The following is a 24,467-nucleotide window of genomic DNA, read 5'->3' as shown; positions in this document are numbered from 1 at the left end:
ACTAGCCTTACCTTTGCTAAATATGAGACAGATGTGTTAAAATCTACCATACTTTAAAATTTTTATCTATTTTTAATGAAAGGATAATTGCTCTACAGTATTGTGTTGGTTTCTACCAAACATCAACATGAATCAGCCATAGGTATACATATGTCCTTTCCCTGTTGAAACTCCCTCCACATCCCACCCCTCTAGGTTGTTACAAGTCCAGGTTTGAGTTCCCTGAGTCATTCAGCAAATTCCCATTGGCACTCTGTTTTAGGTATGGTAATGTGTGTTACCATGGCACTTTCTCCATACATCCCACCCTCTGCAAAATCTACCACACTTTAAGTGACGTTGCTTTTCCTTAGATAGCTGTTGGTTTTTGCTTTTTATATTTTATAACTATTCATGCAGAATTGAAATTAAGACTTCCTGGTAAATAGAGCTTTTTATCAAAATAGATTCAGTTCAGTCGCTCAATCATGTCTGACTCTTTGCAGCCCCATGGACTGCAGCACACCAGGCCTCCCTCTCCATCACCATCTCCTGGAGTTTACTCAAACTCATGTCCATTCAGTCAGTGATGCCATCCAACCATCTCATCCTCTGTCATCCCCTTCTCCTCCTGCCTTCTACCTTTTCCCAGTATCAGGGTCTTTTCAAGTGACTCATTTCTTTGCATCAGGTAGCCTAAGTATTGGAGTTTCAGCTTCAGCATCAGTCCTTCCAATGAATAGTCAGGACTGATTTCCTTTAGGGTGGACCAGTTGGATCTCCTTGCTGTCCAAGGGACTCTCAAGAATCTTCTCCAACACCACAGTTCCAATGCATCAGTTCTTCAGCCATCAGCTTTCTTTATAGTCCAACTCACATCCATACATGACTACTGGAAAAATCATACCCTTGACTAGATGGACCTTTGTTGGTAAAGTAATGTCTCTGCTTTTTAATAAGCTGTGTAGGTTGGTCATAACTTTCCTTCCAAGGAGTAAGCATCTTTTAGTTTCATGGTTGCAGTCACCATCTGCAGTGATTTTGGAGCCCCCAAAAATAGTCTGTCACTGTTTCTGGTGTTTCCTCATCAATTTGCTCTGAAGTGATGGGACCAGATGCCATGATCTTAGTTTTCTGAATGTGGAGTTTTAAGCCAGCTTTTTCACTCTCCTCTTTTCACGTTCATCAAGAGGCTTTTTGGTTCCTCTTTGCTTTCTGCCGTAAGGGTGGTGTCATCTGCATATCTGAGGTTATTGATATTTCTCCCAGCAATCTTGATTCCAGCTTGTGCTTCATCCAGTCTAGCATTTCTCATGATGTACTCTGCATATAAGTTAAATCAGCAGGGGGACAATACACAGCCCTGACGTACTCCTTTCTCAATTTGGAACCAGTCTGTTGTTCCATGTCCAGTTCTAACTGTTGCTGATATTCTAACTGGTGGTCTGATATTTCTATCTCTTTATGAATTTTCCACAGTTTGTTGTCATCCACACTGTTAAAGGCTTTGGCATAGTCAATAAAGCAGAAGTAGGTGTTTTTCTGGAACTCTCTGGCTTTTTCGATGATCCAGTGGATGTTGGCAATTTGATCTCTGGTTCCTCTGCCTTTTCTAAAACCAGCTTGAACATCTGGAAATTCACAGTTCATGTACTGTTGAAGCCTAGCTTGGAAGATTTTGAACATTACTTTGCTATGTGTGAGGTGAGTGCACTTGTGCGGTAGTTTGAACATTCTTTGGCATTGCCTTTCTTTGGGATTAGAATGAAAACCGACCTTTTCCAGTCCTGTGGCCACTGCTGAGTTTTCCAGATTTGCTAGCATATTGAGTGTAGCACTTTCACAGCATCATCTTTTAGGATTTGAAATAGCTCAACTGCAATTCCATCACCTCCACTAGCTTTGTTCATAGTGATGTTTCCTAAGGCCCACTTGACTTCACATTCCAGAATGTCTGGCTCTAGGTGAGTGATCTCACCATCATGGTTATCTGGGTCGTGAAGATCTTTTTTGTGTAGTTCTTCTGTATATTCTTGCCACCTCTCAATATCTTCTGCTTCTGTTAGGTCCATACCATTTCTGTCCTTTATTGAGCCCATCTTTGCATGAAATGTTCCCTTGGTATCTCTAATTTTCTTGATGAGATCTCTAGTTTTTTCCATTCTGTTGTTTTCCTCTATTTCTTTGCATTGATCACTGAGGAAGCCTTTCTTATTTCCCCTTGCTATTTGGAATTCTGCCTTCAAATGGGTATATCTTTCCTTTTCTCCTTTGCCTTTAGCGTCTCTTCTTTTCTCAGCTATTTGTAAGGCCTCCTCAGACAACCATTTTGCCTTTTTGCATTTCTTTTTCTTGAGGATGGTCTTGATCACTGCCTCCTGTACAATGTCATGAACCTCTGTCCATAGTTCTTCAGGCACTCTGCTGCAGTCCATGGAGTGGCAAAGAGTTGGACATGACTGAGCAACTGAACTGACCCAGACTTAGGGTCTATGGGCTCTATGGTAGCGTTAATGGTGAACTCCAAGAGCATTTACACTAAGGGAGCCCTTACTGGCCTGATCCTGCCAGTGCCCCTATCCCCATGCCATCCCATGCCTCCACAGGCAGCCCTACAACACTAGCAGGTAATTTTGGTTCAGTCTCCTATGGGGTCACTGCTCCTTTCCTCTCGGTCTTGGTATGTGCAAAATTTTGTTTGTGCTCTCCAAGACTGGAGTCTCCCTCTTCCCCAGGCCCCTGGAAGTCCTGTAATCAAATCCCGCTATCCTGCAAGGTCTGATTGCATGGGGATTCCCAGTCCCTTTATCAGATCCCCAGGCTAGGAAACCTGGGGTGAGGTCCAGAACCTTTGCAACAGTGGGAGAACTTCTTTGGTATTACTGTTCTACAGTTTGTGGGTCACCCACCCTGCGGTTATTGGATTTCATTTTATCGTGATTGTGCTGCTCTACTGTCTCACTACAGGTCTCTTTGTCTTGGACATGGAGTATCATTTTTTGGGGGGTTCCGGCGTCCTCCTGTCCATGGTTGTTCAACAGCTAGTTGCAATTTTGGTGCTCTTGCAGGAGGAAATGAGCACACATTCTCCTACTCTACCATCTTCTCTCGTCATCTTTATATAAAATTTTCATCATGCTTTTCTTCTGTGTTAGAACATTCTGAATAAGAGCACCAGGCCCTCTTCCAAGTATTTGTTTCTTTCTTTTGTCCTTTCTTTTCTTCCTCCATTTTCTCAGTTTCTTCTCACTTCTCATATATCTGCCTCTTTTTAGAACTTGATAATGTATTATTTATACTTTTCCAGCCTGTTTGTGTAGTTTTACCCCCCCTCCTCTTTTCCTCCTACTTTTCTCTTCTGCTTTCCTCCTTATTTGTGCTTAACTCCATATTGTTTGTATCTTAATACTGTATTTTTGTGTTTCTTTCCCCTTACCTTTCTCCCTTCTCTTCATCCTTCCTTCCAGTCTCCGTCCCTCCATATTTCCCCTTCAACCCCTTCCTACCTTTCACCATTCCACATTCTTAGCATCTTCCTCTCCCCTCTTAGCCCTTTTCCAACATCCCACTTCCTCCTTTCCTCCTTACTGTCTTTTCTTCATTTCCACTCCTACCCTCTCGTTTTGAGCTTGTATTTATTTTTATCCAGCATTTCTGTGTCTCTGCAATTGGAGAGGTTTTTGGTGTGTTATTCACCATATTGTTGCATCAGTCCTCATTATTATTGGTTATTTTAAGGAAATAATTTGCATTGTTACTTTATTATTAGAAGCTATTTCCTTGTTGTACGCTTCATAGTTTAGTGTAATATAATGCCATCATTTGAGAAAAAGTTCTAAATGGTAATTTTTTTTTTAAACAGGTGAGAAGGAAGAATGATGATATTGCAAAATTTGTTGAATTTTTGGTCTTCCAACTTGGGTTATGTGATAACTTTTATAAGGGAGGTATTAGTACAGGTGTTTGAAATTTAAGCTCAGGAACACTGGCTTCTAAACTGTAATTTTTAATTATGTATGTTACCAAGAGCTTAAATATCTTCAAAGTATGTAGTAGAAAATAGATAGGTTAACCTTATTTGTAAAAAGATTTTAAAGAGACATCTGAAATTTTATTTGTGAAAACTCAGTGAGGTCTGGAACTGTTTTGCCACTTGAAGTTAGTATTCCCAAAGGTCTTCAAAGCATTCCTAAGCCTGAGTCAGTTTTTTACAATCTCAGAAACTTCAATCTTAATTTATAGTTGAAATGTTTATTTGATTACTTTAAGGAACCTCTAGTTCACAAACAAATCAAACAAAAGTATTTCTAAAATTGGGGAAATTTTTGAATGTTTAAGCTTTTAAGTTCCAGCCATCAGTTTAGCACTATGCAGAGCACTCCCTCAGATTAAAATTTTGAAAAAAATATTGAAGGTTAAAGAAGCTAAGGCATGCTTCCTGTCCCCCAAAGCATCCAGTATCTATAAGAGAATAATATAATTGGCACCCCATCTTGGAGTGGTGGGTCTGCATCCTCAGATTCAACCTACCATGGATCCAAAATAGTTAGAAAAAAATAGTTCTCGAAAGTTCCAGAAATCAAAACTTGAATTTGCTGCACCCAGTCAGCTATTTATATAGCATTTATATCGTGTTAGGTTTTATAAGTAATCTACAGATTGTGTAAAATGTGTGGGAGGATGTGTGTAAGTTATATGCAGATATTATGTCATTTTATGTAAGGGACTTATTTGAGTATGTTTGGATTTTGGCATCTGATGGGTTCCTGGAACCATCACCTGCTGATACACAGGGACAGTTGTACCAGCTAATGTGACATAATTAGGATCCATATTGACTGAAATTAATGGAAGCATTCACAGAAAGAGAAAAAAACAATACCCATAATGGGTTATGGTCATTTGACAGGGGGAGAAAGGTATTGGATAGAAGTTTTTCCCATAATCTTTCTTCCTACTTTTCTTTTCTTTTTATATTTTCCTTTCTCTTGTGGTATAATTTTAAAGAGTTGTTTTTAAATTAGTGAAGCCTTCTTTTATATTATTATTTTATATATACCTATCCTTTTATATCCACTTTTTTTGTGTATTTCTTTTCCTATTTTCCCCCGACCATGTAAATTTTGTGAATTGATGAGCAAAAGTATTTTATAAGAGTTTTTATTTGCTAACTAGATCATTATAAATAGACACAGATTTAAAAAACAAACTTCTTAATTTTGATCCAGTACTTTTTATTAGTATGTAGTTTCCAGGCTTTGTTTAACCTAGTATATGGGAAGGAAATAGAGGCTGTCTTGGCTCCTAAATTATGTTGCAAAATCTTAAGTTGATTCACGTTTGCTTCTGTTATGTTTTGATTTTTTTTTTGTTTTGCTTTGTTTTTGTTCTCATTTTCTTTTTTTCCCTGGGGACATTAGTTTTGTTAGAAACATTAGTTTCAGGAAATTTAGTGATAATTATAGCAGTTTATTTCATTCTGATTTCATAGTTTTTTGTTATTTCAAACTAGTCTATGGGGAAAATAGAATACTTTTCCTGTTTATTTTAGTTGTATGTGTTTTATTTTGGTATTCTTTAAAATATGTTTAACTAGTATTCAGTGACTATTATTCTTATCTTTGTTCTTTTCTTATTTTTCTTATAAATGTGCTAACACTGGAGGCCGAATAACATAGAGGTTAAGAGCATAAGCAGTAAGTCCAGGCTGTGTGTGCTGTGCTTAGTCACTCAGTCGTGTCTCACTCTTTGAGACCCCATGGACTGTACCGTGCCAGGCTCCTCTGCCCATGGGGATTCTCCAGGCAAGAATACTAGAGTGGGTTGCCATGCCCTCCTCCAGGGGATCTTCCCAAACCAGGGATCGAACCCAGGTTGCCCACATCGCAGGTGAATTCTTTAGTCTGAGCCACCGGGGAAGCCCAGTCCAGGCTGTGTTGAGTTTAAATCCATGACTCTGTTTCTCACTAACTGAATTACTTAAACTCTCTATGCTTGTTTCCTCATCTTTAGAGTCAGGATAATAATAGTACTTCTTTCATAGTGCTGTTTTGAGGAATACAGGAATTAATTTCTATAAAGAACTTAGAAGAGTGTCTGGCATATGGGAAATATTGTTTATGTTAGGTGTTACCCCCCACAGTTCTCTGAAGAGTCACACAGATACTGTTACAGATAGGAATAGAACCTGGGTGTTCTTATTCCAGTCAAGATGAAGCAATGCTATTTTGCTTGTCAGTAGGTTATGCAGTGTTTTCCAAGATACAAATTTCCGAGCTACAAAGTGAATACAATAAAATTAAAATTATTTATTTATTTATAATAAAACACATTTGCATGTTCAGCACTGTGCTTAGGTTTTATAAATGCTAAGGTAGACACACTTTCTGTCCTAAAGAAGCTATAGACTAATGCTGGAAAAGAGACAAGGAAACACTTGAGACATAATTACTTTCATGAGAGAGAATTGTAGAGAACAGAAAGAAATAGAGAGGAGAGGGCATCCATCCCTTCCTTTGGGAGGGTGAAGGAAAAGGGAAACGGTCTTGGAAAACTCCATAGATGAGCTATCAACTCAGGAGTTATTAAGAATATCCATAGGATAAGATAATATACCACAAAGAGTTTAAAGTGCTATGTATATGTTGTTAATATTTAACTTTATACTGAAATCTTCTATTCAGCCTTAAAGCATTCCAAGAAATTAATTGATTCTTACCTTTAACTTGAGTTTACCAACAAGTAGCAGTTTATCCTATATTTTACTCCCAGGGTGTGAAAAAAAAAAATTTTTTTTTTCCAGTTGCTTTTTTCAAATTTGTTTATTATAGAAGAGACACGTGCTTTTTGTAAATGAATTTGAATAGTTGGAAGTATATAAAAGTTATTAATTCCTCCCCCTTTCCCCAACTTTCTCATTCCCTCTGAAAACAATAAAATGTGTAAGTAAAGAATCTGCCTGCAATGCAGGAGAGCCTGGTTTGAATCCTGGGTCAGGAATATCCCCTGGAGAAGAGAGAGGCTACCCACTCCATTATTCTAAGGCTTCCCTGGTGGCTCAGACAGTAAAGAATTCGCCTGCAGTGTGGGAGACCTGGGTTTGATCCCTGGGTTGGAAAGATCCCCTGGAGAAAGGCATGGCAACCCACTCCGGTATTCTTGCCTGGAGAATCCCCATGTACAGAGGAGCCTGGCGGGCTGCAGTCCATGAGGTTGCAAAGCATTGGACAAGACAGAGTGACTAAGCACAAGCACCTATATACCTGTATAGGTGTCTTGCTTTAAATGATAAATGCCATTTCCTTAGTTTGCACTTAAGACATTTCATGACATATCAAGGCTATTTTTTCCATTTTATTTTTATCAAAATGCTCAAAGCTAGCCAAAATAAATGAATTTTCTGCATTCTATCCTGTTTCTTCATGTTTTTGTTTATGCCAAATATGTCTTACTTATTCAAAACCACCACATCATATCCAAATACCTTCCTGTCCGTAAAGATCTTTTCACATAATACATTCTCTGTCAAAGCTTTTCTTCTTTTCCCACCTTCACTCCTTCCTGTGTTTCGAAAGTAATTTTGTGTTAGTACCTAACACAGCAGCTGCTGTGCTGCTTGCTAAGTCACGTCAGTTGTGTCCGACTCTGTGCGACCCCATAGACGGCGGCCCACCAGGCTCCCGTCCCTGGGATTCTCCAGGCAAGCATACTGGAGTGGGTTGCCATTTCTTTCTCCAGTGCATGAAAGTGAAAAGTGAAAGTGAAGTTGCTCAGTCTTTTCCAAGTCTTCGCGACCCCATGGACTGTAGCCTACCAGGCTCCTCCGTCCGTGGGATTTCCCAGGCAAGAGTACTGGAGTGGGTTACCATTGCCTTCTCTTGCTGCTGTGGATACAATTAAATGTTTAGTTTTCTGTGCTCTGGACTACACTGACAGTTCTTATAACAGTATTTTATGAGTTTTGTAATACTTAAATCCCTATTTGTAAAGCCGGCTGTTAGATATTTAAAATAAAATGTATTTTAGTCATGTTTTATTACTCTTAGAAATACTGATTTTTAACTGTCCTGGGGAGAAGTTACAAAATGTAAGCTGTGAGTTGAAAATAAAACTTGGTTTGGTTAATGATTTTGGGTGAATCTTTCTGAGACATTGTTTTCTTCAAAGATTATGATAACCTGATTTGGCCAGTTTTTAAAATTAAAACTAAATAAAATCTTTAAAAACTTAAGTTGTGAGAATAAGGTATAAATAAATCTCTCAAATATTTTAATAGAAGTTTAAGAGCAGTTCTTTGACATTTTTGAAGGAAACTTGCCACAGTAAATATTTGCTGAACATGATATAAATAGTAATCACTAAAAATTGTTTTCATTTATTTTTCAGAGAATGCAGAATCCATTGATCTTAAACAGTTTTTTGACCAACATTTTTCACATATATATTATGTGTTTTTTGAGAATTTTGTTACTATTGAAGCTAGTCTTAAACAGAAAGGTAAGATGTTAAAATCAATCCTGGCTTACGCTGATGTTTCAAATAATTGTCATAAACATTCACTTAAAATAGACTTTTTCACATTGGAATTTTAGTATTATTTCACTTCTCCTCTCAGATGGCTTGTAGACACCCTGCTCACACTGTGGGTTAGTAGTATTAATAATACCCTTATTATTTTGAAAAGGCTTAGAAGATTGGCCTTTTCTCTGGTCAGATTTGTTTTCTCACCTTTACTCTGCCCTAGGGCCATGTGTCAGGTTTGAGCAGTCATTTTCATAATTTCATTTTTAAGAGCTCACTTAAGTGTTTACCACAATATATTATTATTTATTTTTTAGACATAAATATGTAGAACCTAAATGTAATTGTCTAAAAAAAGTAGAGATGCTATGATATTGTCTACACATTGAACAGAATACACTTTAAATATTTTATTAAAGAATCACTGAGAAAAAACTATGCCTGAAATATTTTAAGCTTTTTAAGTGGTTGTTGACATTGAGGACAAAATGATAATGTTTAAATATTTTTCTGTAAAAATGTTTTAGGTCACAAGTCTCAAAGGGAGGAATTGGATGCTATACTTTTTATTTTTGAGGTACGTACCTACCCATGTAACTTTTTTCCCCAAATTAATTTTTGGAACATACAAAGGAATATATTGAATATTAACAAGCACTGTGAATCTGCCATGCTTTTTAAAAACTAAATTCTATTGTTTAACCTAAAAAAATTTCTGAGGTATATTTTAGGTACAGATAGAATTAATGGTTTTATGCATTTGAAGTCACAATTGGTACAATATTTATGGTGTTTACAAGCAATAAAAATTTTAATTTGTGGGATGTTTACACAAATGGAGAATTTTTTTTAAGAAATTCTAAAACATACTTACTTGAGAGGATAAATTCATGGAACTGTTATATACTTAAGGAGTTCATAGTTTCTGCTTTAACTGCTTTTCATTGAAAACTTGTATAGAATAATTTTAAACATTTTATACATTGTTGTTCTACCACATTACTTTTTATTGGGGCGGGGCAAGTTTGTATTGCTAAATAAGCAGAAAGAAGTAACAACATATGATACTCTGTTAAAACTTCTGTTTTATTTTTGGCACAGTGATAAAAATGAGGGACACACATGCTTTTCAAATAACTCCTTACTCTTCATTCTGGTTTTCAAATCGAATAGTGATAGGAGTATTCCAATCTTTATTGAGGATTTTAGCAATCAGGAAACAGCCAGGATTAATTAGACCTTGTGTTTTGAAAGGCATAAAGAATTTAGAAATCAGTTTCTAAAGATTGAACTATTCTATTTACTGCTAATTAAAATTCACTGTTTTGTATATTGACTATTTTAGTATGGTTTAGAAGAATTTAAAGAATTTGATCTTTCTCAGTTGCTGAGTCAGTCACAGCTTAAAAAAAGAGTTTTTTTTTAAGCATTCCAAAAGAAGTAACTGGTTTGATACCTAGTTCTGCAGTTAATTTTCGTTAGTCATTAACCCTGAGGAATTTGCTCATATTTACCTCCCAAAGTGTTTGCATTAATTGTTTACAAGGGGAATATTAAAGCATGGATATTTTGAGAAAGAATAAAAAAGTATGTACAGAGAAAAGATAATTCCTGGAAAGTATTCCTTCAGACATTTGTGAAACTATATTTAGGAAATTGAGATCATTGACTAGTTAATAGAAGCTCTTTCAGGGTATTCCTTCTATTAAAGCATAATCCTTAGTTTTCTGTATGTAATATATACTGGTCATTTGTTAATCTGAACTGAAATGTTTGTCTATAATCCATCACTAAATTTCATTAGGAAAAGAACTGTTAAATGTAGGGTTTTTATCTTTTGGAAAAAATACTTAACCTGGGTGCTGTTTTTGTACTTATGATGGTTAACAATATCTGACTTGCACCTTTAGAGACTAATGATTTAAAAGATCAAGAAATTATCTAAATAAACTGATTTCCTTTTTCTGGAATAAGGTGCATCATTGTGGAACGTTATGACATAGGATTGATACTCTGTTTTCTTCTGTGTAGTTAAGAGTGTACATGATTTCTTTCATCTTTATATTACTGAATAAAAAGATGATAAAGTGTAATTTAGTAGTGATAATGTAGAAGTACTTTAAGTAGTTCACAAACTTGTCCTTTTAGTTTTCTATAATTTTAGCTCTTTCCATACCGCAATAAATATAATTATACAGTTGCTGGCTAAGTATGGGAGAAATGTAGGAGGGCAAGGCTGAAGAATTTTCTGTATCTTATGTGGGAATAGCACCTGTCTGTGAAGAACTTTATAATTTCTTTATCATCCTCTTATATAAGAAGGACTAGAGACGATTATCAAAAGGAAGATAGAGAAGTGTAAAAACAGGCATACCATTCTTTGAACAGAATAGTATGAAAGCACTAATTCTGGAAATAGGAATATGGAAGCTGGAATCTGTTTTTCCACTTTCTAACCTAAGCACATTTTTTAACCTGTTATGGCAAACGAAATCACTCCTTTTAGGATGGTTTTGAGGATTAATGAAATATCCTTTATATAAAGTGTCTATTATTTGGCCCTTATGAACATTCAATTAATGTTGACTCTAAATAGTAATAAAATAGAGCAGCAATAATAACAAATACCATTCAGCAAGCAGATGAGTATTGAGAACATAGTTCAACAGCATAGTAAGGCAGCTATTGAAGTAGAATAATTCATACAGGTGCAATATGTAGAGGAAAATAAAGACAAAATTTTGAAGATATTATATGTAAGAAATATTCCAAACTTGTAGAAGTATGTATGGGTTAGCTTAACCATAGGGCTCCTGAATTTAAAAAATTTTTTCTCATACCTATAGCCGTTATAATATATAAGTATCTTTGGGTTCATGTGATTAATTTAGTACAAGTATTTGATAGGATTTTTGTGAAAGCAAAATATTTCCCCTCTTAGGTTTATCAAAATAGGAGAAAGAAAGAACTACTTGAAGAGAAAATATAAGATACTAGTATCTAAAAGAATTTAGAACAGATCAGTAGTTTCCACAGAAAGTCTAATAGAAAACAAGCATTAAAAAATACAGCATTTATTCACTGAAGAGAAATATAATTTTTACATCATTATAAAAGATAAATTTCATCAATTTCCTGTTCCAAGACTTAGTTAGTATAGCTTGTTGATTTCTGGAGTTTTCAGATAATGATCAGTATGCCAGTGCTGAAGTAGTGCCACTACCATCAGACTAGCTCAGAGATGATTTTGTATTTGTAATACTATCTTCTGCATAAGAAACTCTTAAAGGCTTTGTGTAAGTTCTTTAATTTTTCACGTTGTTCAAGATGTGGACTTGTTACTTGCTTTTCATACTTTTCTTTGTTTTATTCATATTGATTTTTAGAAAATTTTACAACTTCTTCCAGAAAGAATTCATCAGCGATGGCAGTTTCATAGTATTGGTAAGTAATGTAAATACTATTTCACATTTGAAATAAATGATAATATTTGAACATATTCTGTTAATGAGTTGGTTATTACTTGAAATGAGTTCATAGTTTATATTTTAGTAAAAATAAATAAAGAATACAGAATTAAACTTTCTGGGAATATAAGATAAAAACATACATGAAGGCCTGTTAAGTTTCATAGTGGCATGTTAAATTTCTTTGATCCACCTGTTGTTACTGTGAACATGTTAGCAATAATGATGAACTATAAAGCCTAAAAATAAAAGTAGATTCTACATCAAAGTAAATATTCTGTAATCAGAAATGGAAGACGAAATGCAAAGTGCCAAGTATAAGAGAGCCATGGGTTCCAGGTTTGAAAGCAAGCAGTGTAAAGTTGGCAGTTTGCTCCATTAAAAAAAAAAAAGAGGGAACCTGGGGTTTAGCTTACTGCTTGAAGAGCCAAAGTAGAACTTCCCAGATCAAGAAATGAAGCTGAAAAGGAAAAGGGGAAAGGAAAAACATGCAGCCCTGCTGTAGATTACTGTGAAGAACCAGATAGGCAGGTCATAGGCTTCTCTTACAAGGAGTTAAGCCAAGATGCTGGCTGGCTTGGAGTCTGGTTCTTTCATAATCATAGCATTGCCACAGGACTCTCTGACTCTCATTGTAAGCCTTTTTTCCCTCTTGGATGAAAAAGGAATCTGCAGGTAGGCAATTTCTGGCTTTGGTTCAGTGTCTCACTTAGAACAAAGGTGATTGCTAGTGATTCTCGTGGCCTTTCTCTTGTGGTGAATACACAGCCAGCCACCATATCTACGTTGTTGAAGTAGAATGTTATAGGCCTTATATTCATTTGTAAAAATTGTATTTTCCTTTTAAAAAAGAGTCATAGGTTTATTTAGGCCCTACAATTCTTAATCAGTTGTAGCAAATAAAATCTGTGAGGCTTTGAAACTATACGTCATCCCAATTAGCAGTTCTGGAAGCAAAAGAAACTACATATAGGATGGATATTGATGCAGGGGCTAAAAAAGACAAAATTTTATTTTTTTTAATTTATTTTAAAAATTTATTTTATTTTTTAACTTTATAATATTGTATTGATTTTGCCATATATCAAAATGAATCCACCACAGGTATACATGTGTTCCTCATCCTGAACCCTCCTCCCTCCCCGTACCATCCCTCTGAGTCGTCCCATTGCACCAGCCCCAAGCATCCAGTATCGTGCATCGAACCTGGACTGGCGACTCGTTTCATATATGATATTATACATATTTCAATGCCATTCTCCCAAATCATCCTACCCTCTCCCTCTCCCACAGAATCCAAAAGACTGTTCTGTACATCAGTGATAATAAAGCCTGTTGAGAATAAACTTTTTTGATAAAGCTCAAGACTAAAAATGATGTGTCCTTAATATATAAAGAACTCTGGCAACTCAGTAAGACAGATAAGTTTTTTAAATATGCAAAATATTTGCATATATATCATACCAAAGCGGAGAAGGCAATGGCAACACACTCCAGTACTCTTGCCTGGAAAATCCCATGGACGGAGGGGCCTGGTGGGCTGCAGTCCATGGGGTTGCTAGGAGTCGGACACAACTGAGCAACTTCACTTTATTTTTTCACTTTCATGCATTGGAGAAGGAAATGGCAACCCACTCCAGTGTTCTTGCCTGGAGAATCCCAGGGACCGGGGGGAGCCTGCTGGGCTTCCGTCCATGGGGTTGCACAGAGTCGGACACGACTGAAGCGACTTAGCAGCAGCATACCAAAGAAGACATATAAATTGCTAATAAGCATGATAAGGTGCTTAATAGAATAGGGAAATCCTATTTTTTATTTCATAATCATTAAAATGTTCTTGGTTATCTATGAAACTTCTCTAGACATCTGAACTTGTAAAGTTTTTCTACTGAGGAATGTAGTCTTCAATATGTAAAAGAGCTTTGGGCTATCTAGTTGTCATGTTTAGTAGTATTCCAGTAAATGTCCAATTTGAGAAGATATATCAGTGGTCATTTTCTTTGTCACTCCTCCTCCTCCAAGTCGCTTCAGTCGTGTCCAACTCTGTGTGACCCCATAGACAGCAGCCCACCAGGCTCCCCCGTCCCTGGGATTCTCCAGGCAAGAACACTGGAGTGGGTTGCCATTTCCTTCTCCAATGCATGAAAGTGAAAAGTGAAAGTGAAGTCGCTCTGTCTTGTCCGATTCTTAGCGACCCCGTGGACTGCAGCCTACCAGGCTCCTCCATCCATGGGATTTTCCAGGCAAGAGTAAGAATCCTTAAAAAAAGTAACTTGAACAACTTTACGCTAACAAGTTAGGCAGTTTTTTCTTTAACATATTTATTTATTTGACTATGCTGAGTCTTTGTTGCAGCATGTGAGATCTAGTTCCCTGACCAGGGATGGAACCCAGGCCCCCTATATTTGGGAGTATGGAATCTTAGGCACTGGATTACCAGGGAAGACCCAAGGCAGTTTTAATAAAATCAGCAAATTTATAGAAAGATAGAAATTATTCAAACTGACTCAAAAAAGAATGTGCTCAGTCCCTCAGTTGTGTCCCACTCTTTGTGACCCCGTGGACTGTAGCCTGCCAGGCTTTTCTTTCCATGGCATTTTCCAGGCAGAAATAGTGGAGTGGGTTGCCCTTTCCTTCTCCAGTGGATCTTCCCAGCCTAGGGACTGAACCCACATTTCCTGCACTGGTGGCAGATTCTTTACCACTGAGCCACCTGGAAGCCCTCATTTAGATTACTCACTCTCAGTGCTGCTGCCAGAAAAGCTGTATTCCATTTTGTATCTCCTTGGGTCTGTCGTTGTTCCCTGTTGTTGAATACTTTAAAAACATCTACTAATTGAGAAGGTTTCATTTCAAATATACCATCTAATTTCTATAATTTTTTAATCTCTGGGGCTCTTAAAGTAACAATTATAAATCTTCTCACAAAGGAAAGCTTAATTCCAAATATCTTAAAAAGATGTAATATCAATTGGTCACAAACTCTTTCAGAAAATAAAGGAACTCTTCCCAGTCTATGTACATGTCTATTATTATCTTGATAATAAAGCCAGATTAAAGACCTCACAAAAGAACACAGTAGTGTTCAATATCCATCATAAACACAGAGGCAAAAATCTTTAATAATTTATTAACAAACTAAATTTAGTAGTATGACAAAAAGACTATGTAAATGGTAACCAATTGGGATTTATCTCAGGGATGCAAGGTTGGTTTAATATTTGATAAGCATTTTGTGAAAAATACAGTATTAATAGAATAAATGACAAAACCACCTGTAATGCTGACTGTGATGTTTACTTGACTGTAATGCCAGTAGCAGAAAAAGCATCCGACAGAATTTACTGCCCATGCATGATTAAAAACGCTTATCAGATGTGATTAGTTTTCCACTTCTTTTTCTCTTCCAGGGTTCAATCGGTGATACTACAATGCATTTAGCATGTATAGATTTTTTAGGAGAGCTAATTAAGACCAAGGCTTTATATAGAATTGTTTTAAGAAGCTGAATTTGCTCAGACACGAGGAAGGGAATTGCAGATAAATCAACACGATTTGTTGAAATATTAAAACTTATTTTAGTACGATAAATAAAACTTAAGCAATAGAGTCACAGTCTTAATCATTTTATATATATATTTCATATAAAAATTTGTAATCTTAGTGTTACTAGAAAGAATAAAGATGCAAGATTAGAACAAATAGCTGTAGAGGAAATTTTGTTACTGGTATAAATTTTAAACATAGAAACTATTTCTAAATATTTTATAGATTTATAAATAGTAATAAAATATTTTTGGAAATAATAACAAAATCTGGATAAGATTTCTTTTGGGGAGGGAAGCAGGAAAATGATTCAGGATGAGTTCATGGGAGGCTTAAGTGATACTTATATAAAACATTATAAATAACAAATAAATGAAATCTTGAAATTATAGGAAACATGAGACTATTTAGATTTGTTCAAACTGAATGGTGGACTTCTGGTTTTGAATATTATTTCATTATTTTATTATAGCTTTGAAATATTGTATAATTATAAGAAAAAGTATTTTGAATACTCTGAGTATTTTGAAAAGAAAAAGTAGTACAGGGGAAACGTTTGTTAAGAAATACTACAGTTTCAGGTGTTTATTTGATTAACTATAAAATTTTCTACAGTGGTTTTTATTTGTATTAGTGATGGTAAAAGTATTTATTTATATTCTTCAGTTCAATTCAGTAAAATATATAGATTGTTGCCTTAAATGCAATTTTGGTTTTATTGTTTGTTTATTAAAAATAGGATAAATCATATTTAATTCCAGTAAACCATGTGTTAAAATGGTGACTTTTTATATGCCCTCTATCCCAAGACTATGGCCAGAGGGATGTTAAGGTCACCAAGAATAATTTGGAGGTGACCAGGGACTTGTTTTTAAAGTATTTTCAAGTCTTACTGATAACTCTTGACATTTAGAAATGATCATTAAGATATGAATGTTTAAAATCATGTTTTCTTTTCAGGATTGATTTTAAAGAAACTACTACACACAGGAAACTCCTTGAAGGTATAATGTAATTATATTTCTTTTTTATATTTAAAAAGTTATTTGAATTGATTATTTTCAGCTGTGCTGGGTCTTCGTTGCTGCACAGGCTTTTTCTAGTTGTGGCAAGCGAGGGCTACTCCAGTTGTGTCCTGGCTTCTCATTGCAGTGGCTTTTCTTGTGGCTCCCAGGCTGTCAAGTACAGGCTTGGTAGTTGTGGCACTCAGGCCTGGTTGCTCTGTGGCATGTGGGATCTTTCTGGACAGGAATTGAACCCTTGTGTCCTACATTGGCAGGTGGATTCTTTACCACTGAGCCACCGGGAAAGCCCCATTTCTGTAGGTTTTTTTTTTTTTTTTTTTAACTGAGTAAAGCATATAGTCAACTGCTCCACTTGCCTGTATCATTGTTTTCCTAAATAAATATGAATAATCTTCAGTTCCCTGGATTGAAGTGAAATCACTTAAAAAATAGCAGCATGCTCAGTATACATGAGGTTGACCATGCTATTGAAAACTTTTTGTGGCTTTACCACTGCATTTGACTCATTTGGCAGAAACATAGTCAGCTCTTGATGTCCATGGGCTCTACATCCATATCATTTTATATATCGGACTTGAGCATATGCTGATTTTGGTATCCATGGTAGGGGAGGTCCTGGAAGCATTACCTCATAGATACTGAGGGACAACTGTGCTTTGCCCTGTGGTCCCCAGAAGATAAAAATTATTAAGCTATTCAACAAATAATTCTTCATTTTACCATAGCTATCCTGAGATATAGAGGGAAGTAGTACATCTGTTAAAAATGGTTTGTTCATTATTATTATTTTGTCTTCTTTTTTATTATTCCATTGTGCTGTGGTTAGAAAAGCTTCTCAGTCCAAAAGCGTCTTGCTGTAAGTTGGGTAAAAGTCTCATTGTTGTAGGTACTTTTGGTGTCAAGGTTTGGGTTTGCAGTACAACGGGATAAGCCTTCGTACAGCTTTGTCCTGTTTCTAACTGAACTGAGAGGGTGGCAACAGATGTCTAGCTTTGGCAGTGGCTGTTTACAAACCATGCATGTGTGCTAAGTTGCTTCAGTTGTGTCCAACTCTGTGCTACCCTGTGGACTGTAGCCCACCAGGCTCCTCTGTCCAGGATTCTTCAGGCAAGAATACAAGTGTGGGTTGCCATACCCTTCTCAAGGGGATTTTTCCGACCCAGGGATTGAGCCTTGATTCTGTTACATCTCCTGCATTGGCAGGTTGGTTCTTTACCACTAGCACCACCTTGGAAGCTCAGTTGTGTACAAAGCTGTGATAGAGGAATATCTGAAGCTATCAGTGAGGTTAGGTTAGTGAAGAACTTTGTGGTTTGCTTGGCGATTTGGAGTTTGCTTTGTTTTCTCCTTTTGTCTTCCTGAAAGAGCATTCTTCAGTTTAAATATGTATTTTCTGTGTATTGGGCATTGTTCTAGTTGTTTAAAGATACAGTAATAGGCCAAATTTGCCCTTTAGAAGCAAATTAAATACATGAGATAATTTCAGGCTGCTAAGCCTTTAAAGGACAGGAGCAGTGAGTTAGCAGTGCATCCGGATCTCCATGACCATTCCTCCTTTTAGCAGTTAATAGTTATACCAAGGAGTGGTCATTGCCGTCTCTCCTTTCTTCTTGGATTAGAGTGGCAATGTGGGGAAGAACGGAAGTTAACAAGAAGGAAATGATTTTGATTTTCTATAAGTGAAAGTTATAGTGTAAAAATTACCTGATAGCTTTAAGTAGTTCAGTTCAGTTCAGTCATTGAGTTATGTCCAATTCTTTGTGACCCCATGAACCGCAACACGCCAGGCCTCCCTGTCCGTCATCAACACCCAGAATCTACCCAAACCCATGTCCATCGAGTCAGTGATGCCATCCAACCATCTCATCCTCTGTCGTCCCCTTCTCCTCCTGCCCTCAATCTTTCCCAGCATCAGGGTCTTTTCCAATGAGTCAACTCTTCGCATGGGGTGGCCAAAGTATTGGAGTTTCAGCTTCAGCATCAGTCCTTCCAATGAACACCCAGGACTGATTTCCTTTAGGATGGACTAGTTGGATTTCCTTGCAGTCCAAGGGACTCTCAAGAGTCTTCTCCAACACCACAGTTGAAAAGCATCAATTCTTCAGTACTCAGCTTTCTTTATAGTCCAACTCTCACATCCACACATGACCACTGGAAAAACCATAGCCTTGACTAGATGGACCTTTGTTGGCAAAGGAATGTCTCTGCTTTTTAATATGCTGACTAGGTTGGTCATAACTTTCCTTCCAAGGAGTAAGCGTCTTTTGATTTCATGACTGCAGTCACCTTCTACAGTGCTTTTGGAGCCCAGAAAAATAAAGTCAGCCACTGTTTCCACTGTTTCTCCATCTATTTGCCATGAAGCGATGGGACCGGATGCCATGATCTTAGTTTTCTGAATGTTGAGCTTTAAGCCAACTTTTTCACTCTCCTCTTTTACTTTCATCAAGAGGCTCTTTAGTTCTTTACTTTCTGCCATAAGGGTAGTGTCATCTCCATATCTGAGGCTATTGATATTTTTCCTGGCAGTCTTGATTCCAGCTTGTGTTTCTTCCAGCCCAGCGTTTCTCATGATGTACTCTGCATAGAAGTTAAATAAGCAGGGTGACAATATACAGCCTTGACGTACTCCTTTTCCTATTTGGAACCAGTCTGTTGTTCCATGTCCAGTTCTAACTGTTGGTTCCTGACCTGCATATAGGTTTCTCAAGAGGCAGGTCAGGTGGTCTGGTATTCCCATCTCTTTCAGAATTTTTCATAGTTTATTGTGATTCACACAGTCAAAGGCTTTGTCATAGTCAATAAAGCAGAAATAGATATTTTTCTGGAACTCTCTTGCTTTTTTGATGATGCAGCGGATGTTGGCAATTTGATCTCTGGTTCCTCTGCCTTTTCTAAAACCAGCTTGAACATCTGAAAGTTCACGTTTCATGTATTGCTGAAGCCTGGGTTGGAGAATTTTAAGCATTACTTTACTAGCGTGTGAGATGAGTGCAGTTGTGTGGTAGTTTGAGCATTCTTTGGCATTACCATTCTTTGGGATTGGAATGAAAACCGACCTATTCCAGTCCTGTGGCCACTGCCGAGTTTTCCAAATTTGCTGGCATATTGAGTGCAGCACTTTCACAGCATCATCTTTCAGGATGTGAAATAGCTCAAATGGAATTCCATCACCTCCACTAGCTTTGTTCATAGTGATGTTTCCTAAAGCCCACTTAACTTCACATTCCAGGATGTCTGGCTCTAGGTCAGTGATCACACCATCGTGATTATCTGGGTCATGAAGATCTTTTTTGTAAAGTTCTTCTGTATATTCTTGCCACCTCTTCTTAATATCTTCTGCTTCCATTAGGTCCCTACCATTTCTGTCCTTTATTGAGCCCATCTTTGCATGAAATGTTCCCTTGGTATCTCTAATTTTCCTGAAGAGATCTCTAGTCTTTCCCATTCTATTGTTTTCCTCTACTTCTTTGCATTGATGGCTGAGGGAGGCTTTCTTCTCTCTCCTTGCTATTCTTTGGAACTCTGCATTCAAATGGGAATACCTTTCCTTTTCTCCTTTACTTTTCGCTCCTTTCTTTTCACAGCCATTTGTAAAGCCTCCCCAGACAGCCATTTTGCTTTTTTGCATTTCTTTTTCTTGGGATGGTCTTGATTCCTGTCTCCTGTACAGTGTCACGTACCTCCATCCATAGTTCATCAGGCACTCTATCGGATCTAGTCCCTTAAATCTTAAATCTCTTAAAGCCCCGACCAGTAACGCTGAAGAAGGTGAAGTTGAACAGTTCTATGAAGACCTACAAGACCTTCTAGAACTAATACCCAGAGAAGATGTCCTTTTCATCATAGGGGACTGGAATGCAAAAGTAGGAAGTCAAGAAACACCTGGAGTAACAGGCAAATTTGGCCTTGGAGTACAGAATGAAGCAGGGCAAAGGCTAATAGAGTTCTGCCAAGAGAACACATTGGTTGTAGCAAACACCCTCTTCCAACAACACAAGAGAAGACCACACATGGGCATCACCAGATGGTCGACACTGAAATCAGATTGATTATATTCTTTGCAGCCAAAGATGGAGAAGCTCTATACAGTCAGCAAAAACAAGACCAGGAGCTGACTGTGGCTCAGATCATGAACTCCTTAGGTAGTTAGACACCAAGTTTATTTGTTCAGAATCCATAAATTTAGATTTATAAGTGCTAAGGGGGTCAGTAAATTATCATGGCTATCATTCTGTCTCCCTCTCCTGCCTGCCTTCCTTTTCTTCCTCTTCTTTGGAGAGTATCAGTCTGTAACCATCTTCCAGAGAATTTTGGCGTGGAAGGAAGAAAATATTTCCATTTTAAATTAAACTACTGTTTTTCATTTCATTTCATTTTAGATTAGGCGGGAAGGTGTTCGGCTTTTCTTATTATGGTTGCAAGCTCTTCAGAATAACTGTAGCAAAGAACAGCTTTGGATGTTTTCATGCTTAATCCCCGGATTTTCAGCACCACAGTCTGAATATGGACCTCGAACTTTAGATAACCTCATTAATCCTCCACTCAACCTTCAAGAAAGTAAGATTCATCTTTTCCATCATTATTTTAAAAATTTTGTGTAGTTTGTTAATATATATTTTAAAATATCTGTACATTTTTAACTGGTTAATCCAAGGCCATGTTTTTAAATGTGGGATTTATAAAACAAAACTCATGGAGAAAGGATTCATGGTTGCTGGGGGAGGCGGGGGGTGGTTTGAACAGGGGAGCGCGTGGGATTTGAGGGTGGGCAAAATTGGTGAAGGGGATTTAGAGTTACAAACTTCTTGTCAGAAAGTAAATAAAATAAGTCATCAGGATGTAGTGGACAGCATGGGAACTGTAGTTGATGACAACTGTTGTGAATTTGAAAGTTGCTAAGAAACTAAATATTAGAAGTTCTTACCACAAGAAAAAAATTTTTTTTGTAATTTTGGTGACAGATGGTAACTACTTATTCGGGTGATTATTTTATAGTGCATACAAATGTTGAATCATGTACACCTGAAACTAATATAATGTATGTCAGTAAAAAATGTAAATAAATAATTTTAAAACATCCAGGTATAATGAGGCCAACAGATCAGGAGATGATTGCTGTTAAAAGATAGCTTGTTACTCATAGTTCCCAGGAGAAGTGGTTGTGCCACACCAAGGAGGGTGGTCACACAGGGAAACACCAGGGTCAGTCGAGGATGGGGCTTGGAGGGTAGGGGTGGATATCATGGGCAAGAGCTCAGTCAGAAATGTGTGAAGTAGGGTGAGCATGTCTAAGTCTGGCTACCTAGTCCTAAGGGTCATTAGGTTAGGGGACTAGTAGCCCTGAATGTATGGAGAAGGAAATGGCAACCCACTCCAGTGTTCTTGCCTGGAGAATCCCAGGGACGGGGGAGCCTGGTAGGCTGCCGTCTATGGGGTCGCACAGAGTCGGACACGACTGAAGTGACTTAGCAGCAGCAGCAGCAGCAGCCCTGAGTATAAGAGCCCAACAGGGGAAGTGGTAGAGATATGGGCTCTGGATATTTAGTTTGTATTTGAAAGGCAAACTTTCAGGCCTGTAGTTTTCTCTCTCTAGGAATTAGCTGTGCGAGAGGCTTTCTCACTAGGGCCTGTAAGACCCCTGTTATTGTTTAATATAGGCCATTTTTACATTTAATTTTGAATTGTCATATATCAGCTTGTATCCTTAGGTAAGTTCTCTTCTTTCTGGAAGGGAAATATTAATAGTATATCATCCTTTGAATAAAGATGCTACCTTAAGAAGTGTGGACATTACCTAGGGTAATCAGATTGTCCTTTAATTGATGAATAAGCATAGTATTATATGTTTTTATAATATTTATGGAATTTTGTCATGTACACTTTTAATCTGAATTTGAAAATATGAGCAGTTCTTTTGCAGGCCAACGTTATTCACTCTTAATCCCTGAATATCTGTCCATCCCTTGTCACATTTCCTTGATCAGGGCTTCATGAAACAGTGGATTATTAAAGTTGTTGGTGGTTGTGATGGGCTGTCAATATGACCTTAGGTTTATTTCAAGTTTCAGTCATTAGAATATTCTCAAGCTTTGCTTATTCTTTGCTTATCCGTTTTGTAGTTAAATTTTATACTAACTATAAATAGTTAAATATTCTTAAATTTGTGGTTATACCAAACTTTTGTCTTTGGATAGCTCAAGTCACTATAGAGGAAATCACTCCACTTGTCCCCCCACAATCAGGAGATAAAGGACAAGAAGATCTTACAAGCTATTTTCTTGAAGCACTTTTAAAATATATAGTAATTCAGGTATGTGTAATCTTCTTTTATATCACCCTTCTTACTATCCTGTGGGTAGTTCATTTTCAACTCCTTCCAGTTATGCTGTCATACTAGATACTTGCTTATTTTCCTAAAGGAGGAGTAACAGATTTTTAATTCTGAAAATATATGTTAGTATGCTCTTCCTGAAATAAAATCATTAGAGGGATTATGAACCTCTTAGAAAGGGAGCTGGAGAGAGAGATTTTTATAGTAGACTCTTTATAGTGTCAGCAAAAATAAGACCAGGAGCTGACTGTGACTCAGATCATGAACTCCTTATTGCCCAATTCAGACTTAAATTGAAGAAAGTAGGGAAAACCAGTAGACCATTCAGGAATGACCTAAATCTAATCCCTTATGACTATACAATGGAAGTGACAAATAGATTCAAGGGATTAGATTTGATAGAGTGCCCAAAGAACTATGGACAGAGGTTTGTGACATTTTATAGGAGGCAGGGATCAAGACCATCCCCAAGAAAAAGAAATGCAAGAAGGCAAAATGGTTGTCTGAGGAAGCCTTACAAACAGCTATGAAAAGAAGAGAAGTGAAGACAAAGGAGGGAAGGAAAGATATACCTATTTAAATGCAGGGTTCCAGAGAATATCAAGGAGAGATAAGAAAGCCTTCCTCAGTGATCAGTGCAAAGAAATAGAGGAAAGCAGTAGAATGGGAAAGACTAGAGATCTCTTCAAGAAAATTAGAGATACCAAGGGAATATTTCATACAAAGATAGGCTCAATAAAGGACAGAAATGGTATGGACCTAACAGAAGCAGAAGATATTAAGAAGAGGTGGCAAGAATACACAGAAGAACTGTACAGAAAAGATCTTCATGACCCAGATAATCACAATGGTGTGATCACTCATCTAGAGCCAGATATCCTGTGAAGTGATATGAGCCATAGGAATGTGAAGTCAAGTGGGCCTTAGGAAGCATCACTACAAACAAAGCTAGTGGAGGTGATGGAATTCCATTTGAGCTATTTCAAATCCTGAAAGATGATGCTCTAAAAGTGCTACACTCAATATGCCAGCAAATTTGGAAGACTCAGCAGTGGCCACAGGACTGGAATAGGTCGGTTTTCATTCCAATCCCATAGAAAGACAATGCCAAAGAATGCTCAAACTACCACACAATTGCACTCACCTCACACACTAGCAAAGTAATGCTCAAAATCATCCAAGCCAGGCTTTAACAGTATGTGAACTGTGAACTTCCAGATGTTCAAGCTGGATTTAGAAAAGGCAAAGGAACCAGAGATCAAATTGCCAACATCCGCTGGATCATGGAAAAAGCAAGGGAGTTCCAGAAAAACATCTGTTTCTGCTTTATTGACTATGCCAAAGTCTTTGACTGTGTGGATCACAACAAACTGTGGAAAATCCAAGAGATGGGAATACCAGACCACCTGACCTGCCTCCTGAGATATCTGTATGCAGGTCAAAGAGCAACAGTTAGAACTGGACATGGAACGAGACTGGTTCCAAAACGGGAAAGGAGTACATCAGGGCTGTGTATTGTCACCCTGCTTAACTTAAATGCAGAGTAAGTACATCATGAGAAATGCTGGATTGGATGAAGCACAAGCTGGAATCAAG

General features: G+C 37.2%; 1 protein-coding gene across 8 annotated transcripts in view; it reads left to right on the top strand.

Annotated features, from left to right (window-relative positions):
* Window positions 1-24,467, top strand: part of RALGAPA1 (Ral GTPase activating protein catalytic alpha subunit 1) — a 211,631-nt gene that overhangs the window by 32,119 nt on the left and 155,045 nt on the right. For all 8 annotated transcript variants that reach the window (XM_027521477.1, XM_027521472.1, XM_027521476.1 and 5 more), the window contains exons 2-7: window positions 8,365-8,475; window positions 9,027-9,076; window positions 11,886-11,943; window positions 16,473-16,516; window positions 20,920-21,097; window positions 22,735-22,850. In XM_027521477.1, coding sequence (XP_027377278.1) covers window positions 8,365-8,475; window positions 9,027-9,076; window positions 11,886-11,943; window positions 16,473-16,516; window positions 20,920-21,097; window positions 22,735-22,850 — 557 coding nt within the window. The remainder of the gene's footprint in view (window positions 1-8,364; window positions 8,476-9,026; window positions 9,077-11,885; window positions 11,944-16,472; window positions 16,517-20,919; window positions 21,098-22,734; window positions 22,851-24,467) is intronic.

The sequence above is a fragment of the Bos indicus x Bos taurus genome, chromosome 21 (genome assembly GCF_003369695.1).
Source record: "Bos indicus x Bos taurus breed Angus x Brahman F1 hybrid chromosome 21, Bos_hybrid_MaternalHap_v2.0, whole genome shotgun sequence".
Lineage (NCBI taxonomy): Eukaryota > Metazoa > Chordata > Mammalia > Artiodactyla > Bovidae > Bos > Bos indicus x Bos taurus.
Note: the sequence above shows the minus strand (reverse complement) of the source record. Positions and strands in the feature narration are given on the sequence as shown.